The sequence below is a fragment of the Neofelis nebulosa genome, chromosome 17 (assembly GCF_028018385.1).
Source record: "Neofelis nebulosa isolate mNeoNeb1 chromosome 17, mNeoNeb1.pri, whole genome shotgun sequence".
Lineage (NCBI taxonomy): Eukaryota > Metazoa > Chordata > Mammalia > Carnivora > Felidae > Neofelis > Neofelis nebulosa.
The window spans coordinates 2,446,628-2,459,868 of record NC_080798.1 but is presented as its reverse complement, the minus strand read 5'-3'; the positions used below and the strand labels follow the sequence as shown (position 1 = coordinate 2,459,868).

General features: G+C 37.1%; 1 protein-coding gene across 6 annotated transcripts in view; it reads left to right on the top strand.

Moving 5' to 3' along the window:
* Positions 1–13,241, top strand: part of ZNF667 (zinc finger protein 667) — a 74,403-nt gene that overhangs the window by 52,830 nt on the left and 8,332 nt on the right. For 5 of the 6 annotated variants that reach the window (XM_058707486.1, XM_058707490.1, XM_058707487.1 and 2 more), the window contains exon 5: positions 404–3,265. The exons of the other annotated variant lie outside the window; for it this stretch is intronic. In XM_058707486.1, coding sequence (XP_058563469.1) covers positions 404–1,983 — 1,580 coding nt within the window. In that variant the 3' untranslated portion in view covers positions 1,984–3,265. Of the gene's footprint in view, positions 1–403; positions 3,266–13,241 lie in introns of those variants that run through there. 6 annotated transcript variants of the gene reach the window in all.

Sequence of the window (13,241 nt, the reverse complement as noted above, 5' to 3'; positions counted from 1 at the left end):
ACCCTAGTCCTACCTCCAGCCCCAGGCAACTACTAATTTACCTTCTGTTTGTAGTTTACCTTCTGCCTTTTTTGGACCTTTTATGTAATAAAAGTACATTCATCTAATGAATAACCTATGGAGTTTAATATGGTATGTGGTATGAATTTATCCTACAAATAAAACTTTGATTTATTAATTTCAAATCACAAGCTTTCCTGATTTTTAATTACTAAATATTTCTATAAAGCCTTTTGGCATGTTAAAATTACAGTAAGATACTACAAAGTTTTTCTTCTGGTTATCATCATTGTTATTATGTTTGATGATGATTGATATTGTAATTATCATTGATAATAACTGCACAGAAACTTCATTTTTCCAGCATAGGAAAACAAATATTGAATTTCTTGGTGTCTTTCAGACTCAAGGTCTAAATATGAGACCAAGAAGTTACCAACATCTCTGTGCAACAAATCTGGGCAAAGCAGCTATCAGAAACCAGTTTCTGCATCACAAAAAGTTGCCATAGGAAAGAAAGGCTGCAAGAAAAGTTCAGTCCTAGTAAAACCCAAGAAAGTGCATTCAGGAAAGAAATCTTTAAAATGTAATGACTGTGGGAAAACCTTTGGTCAAAGTTTATCTCTTAAACTTCATCAGAAATCTCATACTAGAGAGAAGCCTTATGAATGCAGTAATTGTAGAAAAGCTTTCAGACAGATCTCATCCCTCATTCTTCATCAGAAAATTCACAATGGAAGGAAAAGCCATGAATGTGATAAGTGTGGAGAAAACTTCATTCAAAGAACATCTCTTATTCTACATGGGAAAGTTCATAATGGAAAAGAAACCTTTGACTGTGGGAAGGCCTTGAGTCAGTACCCAACTCTCACTGTGGGCCAGAAAATTCACTTTGTTGAGAATATCCACCAGTGTGGAAAGTGTGGGAAAGACTTCATTCGAAAGTCATCCCTTTTGCTTCATAAGAAGATTCACAGCAAAAAGAAATTACATAAATGCAATAAATGCGGGAGAGGCTTCAAAAACAAATCAGCCCTTGTTATACATAAAAGAATTCACACTGGAGAGAAAACCTATGAAAGTGAGAAGACCTTAAGTCAGAGTCCACTGCAGAAAAGTCACCATTTAGAGAATCCTTATAAATGCAGAGAATGTGGAAAATCCTTTAATAGGATTTCATCCATTTTGCTTCATCAGAGAATTCACACATCAAAGAAACCCTACAAATGTGATAAATGTGACAAGGTCTTCAGGCGCCTTTCAACCCTTATTCTACATCTAAGAATTCATAATGGAGAGAAACTCTACAGATGCAGTAAATGTGAAAAGGTCTGTAATCGGCATTCATCCCTTATTCAACATCAGAAAGTTCATACAAGGAAAAAGAAACTGTTTGAATGTAAGGAATGTGGGAAGATGTTTTCTGGAACTGCCAACCTTAAAATACATCAGAACATTCATTCTGAAGAGAAGCCTTTCAAATGCAATAAATGTAGTAAAGTTTTTGGTCGTCAGTCATTTCTTATTGAACATCAGAGAATTCATACTGGAGAAAAGCCCTATCAGTGTGAGGAATGTGGAAAAGCCTTCAGTCATCGAATATCTCTTACTCGGCATAAGAGAATTCATACTGAAGATAGACCCTATGAATGTGATCAGTGTGGGAAAGCCTTCAGTCAGAGTGCACACCTTGCTCAACATGAAAGAATTCACACTGGAGAAAAACCATATACGTGCAAAACATGTGGGAAGGCCTTTAGTCAACGTACATCCCTTATTCTACATGAAAGAAGTCATACTGGAGAGAAACCCTATGAATGTAATGAATGTGGGAAGGCATTTAGTAGTGGCTCAGATCTTATTCGGCATCAGAGAAGTCATTCTTCAGAGAAACCATATGAATGTAGTAAATGTGGGAAGGCATATAGTCGGAGTTCATCTCTGATTCGACATCAGAATACACATTCTGAGGAAAAAGCCTAAGTTTGTTTTAAATATGTGAAAGCGTAGAATGAGGCTATAAAAGTAGCAGAGACCAAGGCATGGGAAAAATGCCTTTGTCTATAACATAAATTTTGTAAAAATGGGACCGTCTTGGTGATGTGTCCCACTTTGAAAGCCAAAGAGCAAAAGTCATTAGGGTGACTTTGACCAGACAATTTGTAATCAACCAAGGCAGTGATGTTACCATAGGTCTTAATTTCAAAGCAGCAAGTTCAGATGACTGGATCATTTTTAATGAAGACCACTCTTCATTCCATAAGACACTGATGTTTTATTTGCAGTGTAATTTAGAAAGCTGTTTCATTAGTCACATACAACAAAGTGGAACCACAAAGCCCATATTTATAGATGGGGCTTTGAGCCTTATTTAAGGTCACATGAAGAAAGAGTTTTAAGTTTGTCCCTTAGAACTAGACTATCATGTATAAGAGATTTCCTGGGCAAACGAGGGTACTGCTTTCAGCTGACAGAAAATTGTGGGTGAGAAAAAGGTAGAGTGAATCTTCAAGTGGATAAAGATAACACTCATAATGTGTGTGAATCAGTAGAGTTACTATCATACTGTCTCCATGAATATGAAGATACATAATCTTCATGGTATGAAAAATCTTAACAAGCCTGAGACAGGCTAATGGGAAAAAAAGAAGCCAGGATATACTGAAGAATGGGAACTTAAGAGCAGGGAGAAATTATTTGTTACTGTTTTATTTGAAAAGAAATTTGTTTATATTTATATGAATAAACAGTGGTATTTTCATGTAAGAACAGTGGTGTGCAATAAGTGACTGGTGGAGAATGAGATGCCATTCCCTAAATGTGTCCTCTCAGAATTTATATGTCAAACCCCTAACCTCTAAAGATAGGGACCTTTGGGAGATAATTAGGGATAGATGAGTTTATGAGGGTACATCATGATAGGATTAGTGTCTTTAAAAGAAAGGATGCCAGAGAGCTTGCTCTAAGCCATGAGAAGATACTACAAGAAGGTGGCTGTCTGCAAGCCAGGAAGCTAGCTCTCCCTACCATCCAACCATGTGGCACCCTGATCTCCAGAACTGAAGAATAAGTTTCTTTTGTTTAAGTCACCCAGGATATGGTATTTTGTTATGGCAGCCCAAGCTGACTAATACATGGGAGGAAACTCTGGATTTATGTACCAGTCTCTTTTCCTGTCAGCTAATCACCATATGTAACAGCTTTCAGTCCCTGTTTCCTGCTTGTACAACGTATGTAAGAAATAAAATCAGAGTTCTTTTTGTTATTGGGTTATATACGGTTGGAGTATTCTGCAAAAACCATGTTTGTAAACACCCATATCTTGCTAAGATAACTGCGAAATGTATAACCATGAGAGTTACGCCATTCTAACTTTGACCACAACTGAGAAAATAACATCCAGATTTGTGAAGGGTAAGCATGCATATAGGATAATAGAACAGTTAACTTTTCATTTACACTTGTCATAGTACTGTAAAAACATAAAATATCTCCAACACTTGGAGCAAATGGGTGAGTAAATTAACAGAATGCTCATGGAGAGGCAGGTCTATTCTTCCTCCCCTTCCACACCCCTGGCTTTGTTAATTTCTTTGCCAACCTACCATAGAGATTGGTTCCAAATCAATGGTCACAAACCTACTATATATAATATAAACTAATAAGACATTGTACTTGCCTGCAGACGTTTAGAGTTTTCTAGGGAATACATAATATTAAAATGTGGAAACATGTATAAAAGACACAGATAATAACCAAGAAGAAGATAGTGAACTCCATTGTGAGTGGAGGACATGGGAACAGGGATTACTTGGAGATAGTAACCATATTAAAGGAAGAACAGGACTCAGGCTGACTAGGCACTTAAGAGTTGGAAGGCTATTGAAGGCAAAGAGAGAAAGTACACATGCACAAGATAGTGGCAGAAGGTTGTAGAGTATTAGAGGAGTGGCAAATTCCAGTATTTAGTATAGTGACTGGCACATTGAAGTGGTAAGTACTAGTGAGATCTTGAGTGAATAAATGAATGAAAATGTTTCAGTATAACTGGATTTTCTGAGCCATAGTTGTCAGGGAACACTTAAATCTGAAGGTGACTCAGACATTGAGATAAACCCTTGGGAAAATAGGCTAAGGAATCACTAGTGATGTTTGAAGACTCTGGTGAACTCAGGGTAACCACAGCAGCAACCAGACTTAAACCTAGTCCAGTTCTTGTCTGTATTAATGAATTCTTCCCTCTCCCCACCCCATCCAAGGCTTAACAGAAGGAATGACATGACCATTTCCAGAAATCTATTTACCTGTTTTGGTTCTACACACGATTCCTAGCTTTTGGGGTCTGGGGTTGGGGGAGAATTACAAAGCATGCAAAACAAGAATAATATACACTTTCCATCCCCACCAAGTGACAAAGCACTCCAGAACTACTCAAAGTGACAGCTGTTGGACTGACAAAATTTTAAACAACTATAATATGTTCAAGGCTGTAACCAAAAAGATGCACAGCAGCCAAACTACATGGGTCATTTGAGCAGAGGTGGAACTATATGAATCATGGAAATAATAGAAATGAACACAGATGAACACTTTTCAACAGGTTCATCAGTATACTTAAGTATACTTGACACAGCCAAGGAAACAATAAGTGAACCTTGAAGGTAGGTTTTTAATCCAAATATATTTCTTTTTTTTTTTTTTTCAACATTTTTTATTTATTTTTGGGACAGAGAGAGACAGAGCATGAACGGGGGAGGGGCAGAGAGAGAGGGAGACACAGAATCGGAAACAGGCTCCAGGCTCCCAGCCGTCAGCCCAGAGCCTGACGCGGGGCTCGAACTCACGGACCACGAGATCGTGACCTGGCTGAAGTCGGACGCTTAACCGACTGCGCCACCCAGGCGCCCCCAAATATATTTCTTAAATTATAGCAAATGCAAATGGTCTAAACACACCAGTTAAGAAATGGCAAAATAACTGAATTGAAAAGCAGAACCCAGCATATGCTAGCAGAAACTTTAAATATACAGGCATACGTAATTAAAAGTGGGGGAAAAGATAGAACACGCAAACACTGATGAAAGTTGGAATCACGATATTAGTGTCAGATGAAGCAGACATTAGAACAACAAATGTAATCAGGGATAAAGAGACATAAAAAGAATCAATTTCCAGGTAAACATAACAGTCCTAATTGTACATGTTATCAAACTACAGAGATAGAAATTACACAAATGAAAAAAGAACAGAAATGGATCAATCGACTATTACTGGAGATTTCACCATTGTCTCTCTGCTATTAATAGAACAAGTAGTATATAGAACCCCTGAACAACAAAATTGACCAAGTTAACTAGTTGACATTTATAAAACATAAGAGAATACATTCAAGTACACATGAGGCATTTTACCAAAACCATAAAACAAATCTTAAGTTTTAAACAACTGGTTGTATAAATTGTATTCCCTGACTATGGCAGAACTAAACTAGCAACAACAGTAAGATACCTGAAAATATTTGGAAGGCTTAAACTACAAATTCCTTTTTTTTTTTTTTTTTTTTTTTTTTTTAACGTTTATTCATTTTTCTTATAGAGACAGTGCGAGTGGGGGAGGGGCAGAGAGAGAGGGAGACACAGAATCTGAAGCAGGCTCCAGGCTCTGAGCTGTCAGCACAGAGCCTGATGCGGGGCTTGAACTCACAGACCGTGAGATCACGATCTGAACTGAAGTCGGACTCTTCACCACTGAGCCACCCAGGCGCCCCTCCTTTTTTTTTTTTTTTTTTTTTTTTTTTTATTATTAAAAAGACCTGTTCAGATTGTTCTTGAGAAAACTTGATCATTCCAAGAAAATTTCCCATTTCATCTAAGTTCTCAAATCATTTCCGTGAAGTCCACAACATTCTCATAACCATTTCATAACTGTAGAATTTGTGGTGATGTCACCTCTGCTATTCCAGATATTGGTAACTTGTGTATTTTCTTTTTTTGGTAGTCAGTCTGAAGATTTATTAGTTTTATTGACTTGTTTTTGCTTCCTATTTCATTGATTTCTTTTTATTATTTACATTCTAATGCTAATGTGGAAGTTTGTTAAGGTGGAAATTGTGTTAATTTGTTAATTGTGTTAATTTGAAGTCACTGGGAGCTTTTGAAATTTTATAACTTAGTGTAGTGTATTCCCTTCTAAGTACTGTGTTAGCTGCATCCCACACATTTTGACATGGTGTGTTCTAAGTTTCACTCAATTTTAAATACTTCCTTTTTTTCCTTTTTGATTTCTCTTTAGACTCATGGATTACTGTTTAGGTCCAACTACTTGGAGATTTTTCAAGTATCTTTGTGTTACTGATTTCTAATTTAATCCTTTCTAGTCAGAAAACGCATTTTATATGACTTGAGTTTTTTTTAAGTTTATTGAGATCTGTTTTAAAGCCTGGAATATGGTCTATTTTGGTAAATATTCTGGATGCAGTAAAATAATTTATATTCTATTCTTGGGTGAAAGGTTTTTAAAATGTCAGGTCAAGTTTGTTGGATAGTATAGTTCAGGTCTTCAGTATCCTTACTGATTTTCTGTTTACTTGTTCTTATGACAGATGTGTGTCAGAATCTCTTATAATTTTGGATTTGTCCATTTCTCCTTGTAATTCTATCAGTTCTTTTCCCAGGTAATTCAAGTGGTTTCCTCACATGCATGCTGTGATCAGCGTTCAGGTAAAAACTAGAGTTTTTACACAAAAGATTCTGATGTCTAGGTGTTTTTTCCTCTAAGAGCTCTCAGGCACTTCATCCTGAGAACGCTAGCCACCTCAGTCAATCTCCCTGGCTCCCAGACCCATCTCAACTCAGGGAGACCATAGCCTGGAAACTCTCCATGCAGTTATTTGGGGGAAATCACAGTACTCACCTCATTTGTTTCCCATTTTTCAGGGATCTCTGTCTCATTGCCTGATGTCCAGTGTCTTGGATACCAAGGTTTCATATATTTTGTCCAGTTTTAAGTGTTTCAGATGAGATGATAAACTGTCCTCCTCCCCCATAATTCCATCTTCACTGGAAGTTTATATCTCAAATTCACATTTAACAAGAACAGAATGACTATGGATGTAGGAATAAAAAAACTGTAATTAACATTCTTGTGTACATGCTTTTGAAAACTTTCATCAGTATTTTTGGAGAAGTTCCTGGATCAAAAAGATGGGCAAATTCTAATAGATCTTTAACTTGCCCTTTCTATTCAAACTACCAACACTCTAGAATGAAGGATTTTTGGATGAATTTTTATGTACCTTCATTCAGTGCTGCCTACATCTTGCTCAGCAAGTTGGGATATACTGGTATAATTTTTCAAAATTTCTTCTACCTACTTTTTCTCCATTATGCCAGTCTTATGAGAGGGCAGAGGGTGCCAGAGATCCTGGCATGTTCATTTAGTGTGGCCCTGTTGTTTCTGTATTAAACTTTTCATAGTGTGTGATGTGAGATGGTCTTGATTTATTTTTTCTTTTCTTTGAGAGCAAGTGTGACTGGGGGAGGGGCGGAGGGAGAGAAAAGTTCTTAAGCAGGCTCCACACCCAATGCAGAGCCCAATGTGGGCTTGCTCTCACAACTGAGATCATGACCTGAGCTGAAATCAAGAGCTTAACTAGCTGAGCTACTCGGGCGCCCTTCCCTTTACTTTTTCAGTGGGGCTGGCTTTTTTCTTTTGTCATTTCATTCAACTTTGTTAGAAGGAAGTTCTGTTAAGTCTGAATCTTCTGTTCCATAGGGTCTCTGAAAGACTTTTAAATTTTTGAATAGAGGCCCCCGGGTGGCTCAGTTGAGCGTCGGTTGAGCATCCGACTTCAGCTCAGGTCATGATCTCACGGTTGGTGAGTTCCAGCCCTGCATCAGAGTCTGTGCTGACAGCCTAGAGCCTGTAGTCTGCTTTGGATTCTGTGTCTCCCTCTCTCTGCCCCTCCCCCGCTCATGCTCTGTCTCTGTCTCTCTTTCTCAAAAATAAACACTAAAAAAGATTTTTTTTTAATTTTTTTAATGAATAGAGCTCTTCCTGATCTAGCTATTTTTCCAAGGGCAGTGCTCCAGACTGGCAAGAAATTTGTTTTAGCCTGGTGATTCTCAAATGTTACTGTGTATTCAGATCACCTGGGGATTTTGTAGAGCTGCAGATTCTGAATCACTAGGTCTGGATTAGGGCCCAATATTCTGGAATTGTGAGAAATTATCAAGTGATGCTGCTGGTCTGTAGCCCACACTTTCAGTAGTAAGTATTTAGCCTTTCTTTACCTTACAGTCCTGCATATCATTGGCAGTTTCTCTCCCCTCTGACATATGATAGGTTAGCTTTTCAAAACCCAAGTGTTTCCTCCTTAAACCCTTCAGCTACTCACCCTTCCACTCTGCAACTGTAAACCATTTAGGGAGGCTTCTAAAGTGAGACTTTTTGAAGTAAAACTGTGGTTCTAATCAAGACACTTTTCTTTTGCCCTTCCAGATAGGACATTGCTTTGGAAGAATTTTATACTCTTTGATATTACAGCATCAGTTTCCTCTCAGGATTCTTACCACATTTAGCCACATTTCCTTATGGATTTTGAGGCTCAGGATTGTAGATATTTCTTCACTTCATCAAAAATGGAGCTCCCATATATGTTTCTTGTTGCTTTAATTTGGTTTCAGAAAGGAGAAATGGAGAGACACATCTTGGTTCCACCTCTTTATATTCAGGAGCTAGTAAATACATTTAAAGTCTCCTCATAAATATGTATGATTTTGCCTCCTTAAGGGTATGTACCACTCGACCACTCACAGACACAGTGGAAGGGTGGGGAGTGGGGAGGCGGAAATGAAGTTTCTTTACTTGAAGGCAACCCTCTTTGTAGATCAGGTCTGCTGTCCTTTATGTAAACAGCTTTACTTGCTGTTGGTTGCCTCTGACACCTGTGAAGGAAGCCTTCTTTGGAAGGATTTAAAAGGAACTCGCCTGAAGTCTGGCCTGAATGGTCCAGGAGATGAGGCTCAACCACTAGTCACCCAAGCCCTGGTCTCTTGATGTTGAGGTTGTCCTGTCTAGCATGCAGCCATTTTAAGATTACTGGCAAGATAGCTAAATTACAAGCTTACAGTGTACCGAGTCCAGTCCACCCATGGAAATTTAACTTAACCCTTGCTACAGGGTCTGAGGCAGCACCACCTCATCAAACACACTCTGCAGCAAATATTGGAATATTCGCACACTTAGTGAATCGATCAATGTCCTTGTCAGGCCAAATTTTTTCTTTATGGGAAGTGACTCTCAACCTCCCTCCACCTTGTCCCCATTCCATGGGAATTTTGTGAACTGGTCAATCCAGTGATCCAATCCCACTACCAGAGGCATGTGCACTTGACCCAGACTGGCCAGAGTATCCCATACCATGGACCTAGTGAGCGGTCCAGAGAACCAAATTCTATTTTAGAACAAATTCTATTTTTCTTCTCTGACCTGGAGACTAAGAGAAAGATCATTTTCCTTTTGAGATTAAAAGCTGGCAGGACCTTTTAAGTCTAATATCAAGAGGCCATTTTATTTCCCCCACCAAGAGAGAGCCTGCCAGAGAATGAAACAACTAATCTCTTTCAGGCCCTAAAAATTCCTTTTTCCAAGCTAATTGGAATTAGGTTTCTGTCAGAATCCTAATCCTAAATTGCTGCTTTTCCATTTATCAACTTTATAGACTCTTTAGTAATATTTCTTAGGAAAGATAAGAATTTAACTCATCCCACCATATTAGCTCCTCTGTTGTATTTTACCTGGAAATACAGGTAACCTGTTTCTTATTCTGTTGACTTTAATTAGATCTTCTGAATCTCCTCTATGAGAATATTGCCCCTCATCCTTCCTCAATCTCTCATTATTACCATCAATCTCCCACCATCCAATCTGTCAGCTACATTTTGCCTGTTACATTAAGTAGACAGTAAATAGTCCTATATACATGCAGAGACAAACTTAAGTGACTTGTCTATATATTGTAAAGTTGGAAATAAAATAGCACTCAATCATTATCATGGTGTAAATATTCTTTGAAGAGTTGGAGCCAAGCAGTGTGTGAAGATTACATTTCCTCCTCTATAGGTCCGATGTTATCCCAGTATACACTTAGAGGAGTCTCTTCCTGGTATCAGTCAAATGGATTTTATTTTTTCATATCTGTTTTCCAAAATCATACCGCATTTCATGGGGACTTTATATTCAGACCTGATAACTGGTATGGTTTTTCAAAGCCAATAATTGCCTGTCGTCCTAAGAACAAACTTTTATTCTTCACCGTATTGTTATAATCCTCCAACTTCGTACCTACTTAATGTAACCTATTTCAATCTTCCTGAAGATTTTCTTCATTGAGTTCCTGGATTTGTAGCCTAGAGTGATTTGGTCTGATTGTTGTAGAACCATCATCCTAGTCATCCTCAGCACCGCTTTCCCAATCACATGTGTTTATTGAAGTTTTTCCTGCTGCCGCCTTCCTGTTTCATCCAAATTTTGCTGAAGCTAATATTTTAGTACCCTAATAAAGGATAAATGAGAGTAAACTGAAGCAAACTACACATACAGAATATCAGTGTTTGGTCTCACGCTTTATTGTTGTTTGGGTATAGACTTCTAGATTCAAAGTAATTTTACTTTGTAACTTGGAAGGTGCAGCACATTCTGTATTATCTAATATTGCTGACAGGGAGGAGGCTAATGGTATCTTGAATGTTCTTTTTAGAGACACATTTTTTTAAAGCTTTTTGAAAAGGATGGTTTCATCTTCAGTATTCTGAAATTTCACAAGCATATTTCTGGATGTATTTTTTTCCCATTGTAATTGTTTTTGCCAGTTCAGCCCAACACTTGGTGAACTATTCCAAGCTGAACATTCATAACTTTCTTCAGTTTATAAAGGTCCTCAATCATTTGATATCCTTTCTCTGTAAACTTCTTTGGAACTCCTATTAATTGAATGTCCCTTTTTGTTTATAATTTATGAGCTTGGAAAGTTTCCTGAATTTTCTTTAAAAACTTCTGTTAGGTTTATTACAGCAATAACATTGTTTTCATTCTTAGGAGTTCTGATTTGTTTTTTTCCACAAAACAGACGATTTCTTTCTGTACTATTTTTTTCTTTAAAACGATTTAAAATTTTTTTAACTCCAGTATAGTTAACATTGTTGCATCCACTTCAGGTGTACAGTATTACCTAATTTTTTTTATATAGATTCCCATAAATATGGGAATACTTAGGTTCAAATTTAATATAAATTTTGTTTTCTTCTGTTATTACATAACTTTCCCCACTGTAGGTTTATTTCGGTCTCTTGCTTCTTATTCTGATAGTTTTCATATGTTATGATCCTTAACTGTCTGTTCAACATTTAGGAATGATATGGCTTGGGGCATCTGGCTGGCTCAGTTGGTAGAACATAAAACTCTTGATCTCAGGGTTGTGACTTGAGTCCCATGTTGGGTATAGAGATTACTTTTTAAAAAATCTGATTATGGCTTGATTATTCCAGGTAGCTGTATATCAGTTTCCCTGGATGGGAAAGGTTACTGGGATCTCTGTATGCTTGGGAAGGACTGGCAAGTCGATGAGCTAATATTCTCTAAATTCCAAAAAGGTTCTCATTTACCTGCCAGCTTTCTCTCATGCTAAGTTCACTTTTTCATAGGTTAAATTTCTTACATTGTTGTTTAGAACTTCAAATACTACAGAGAACACAAAATCTCCTCTTGACCAGAATATCCAATCCCAGTCTCCTCCCTAGAAGGAACACTTATTAGTTGGCTGTGTCTCTCCAGACCCTTTCTAAATATTTGCATACTTATTTAAATGTGTTAGAAATGTTTTTAAAATATATAATACTGTGCAAATCTGCAAAATTTGCTGCTTCAGTGTCCTTTAGACAAATCCATCCATGTCTATATCATTGGTCCCTTCTTTGAAACTGCTGCTAGTATTTCTAGTCAAGTCCCATAGAAATCTAGATTGTTTCCAGTGTTTCATGTATTAATCATACTGCCTTCCAAAGGGACTTGAGTGAACATGTTAAAAACTTCACTGCCTCCAAAATGGCAATGAGGAGTACTCATTTCTCCATACAGCTGCCACTTTTTGATATTACATTATTTAAATCTGTATCTCAATACTAGTGAGGTTAAGCAGGGACTCCTTTATCAGCCATCCCGATTTCTTGTATGATTTACCTATTCTTATACTTTGTCCATTTTTATACTTGTTTAGTTGTCCTTTACTTATAGGTGTTCTTACATCTTTCCCTTTATATGTTATTATAAATAATTTCTTCCCTTCTGTTGTTTTTAAATTGTTTAAAAGCATTTTTTTAGAAAGATATGTTCAATCCCAGTTCGCAAATATATCCTACTATATTTTCTTATAATACTTGCTAATTTTACATTTAAGAATTTAACTGGAACTCATTTTTGTGGATGGTGTGAAGGATCCTATTCAATTTACTTATAGAAGAGAGGGTGAAGTGAGGAAGCTGTTGACTGCCACATAGAAAGGCACTGAACAGTCTTGTCACTGTTTCTTATTACCCCCAGCCTCTGTAGAGTGGCTTTTGTTACTGACATCCCTATCATTCAAACATTTCAGATAGCAGCAGCCCCTGCTACATTTCATGAATGAACACTTTCTTCCCTTTTGTCTATTATTTGTTCAGCTCTCTCATCCACTGATGATCCTCTTTTCTGATCTTTTTTGTTTGGTACCTTTTACATTGTTTTATCTGTTTAATGGGATAAGGAAATAAAGTAAATTTGTAAAGAAAATTCTGATTGTCCCAGTGAAAATTCTGATATTGACAAGTTACCTTTCAGAAATTTTGTACAAATTCATACTTCCTCATATCACTGCATAGAAGTATCTCCTTTTCTGTGCTTTTGCAATGCAGATTCTTTTTATCAGTTTGATATTGACAAATGGATAGTTCCTTTAACTTGTTCTTATTCTAGTGAGATTCTGTCACTTACCAGTCACCTGTTGCTTCTTTATAGCCTTTGCTCATGGGAGTAGTGTCATTTCCTAAGTGATCTGTAGGAGCACTTTTATGTTAAGGATATGAATTTCATATATGTTGTAATATCTACAATACTGATAATAAAAAACTTTGTGTTTATACTGTCTTTGACTATATAAAGGCTTAATAAAATTCCTATGCAGTAAAACCTGGAATCTGTGTGTGTGT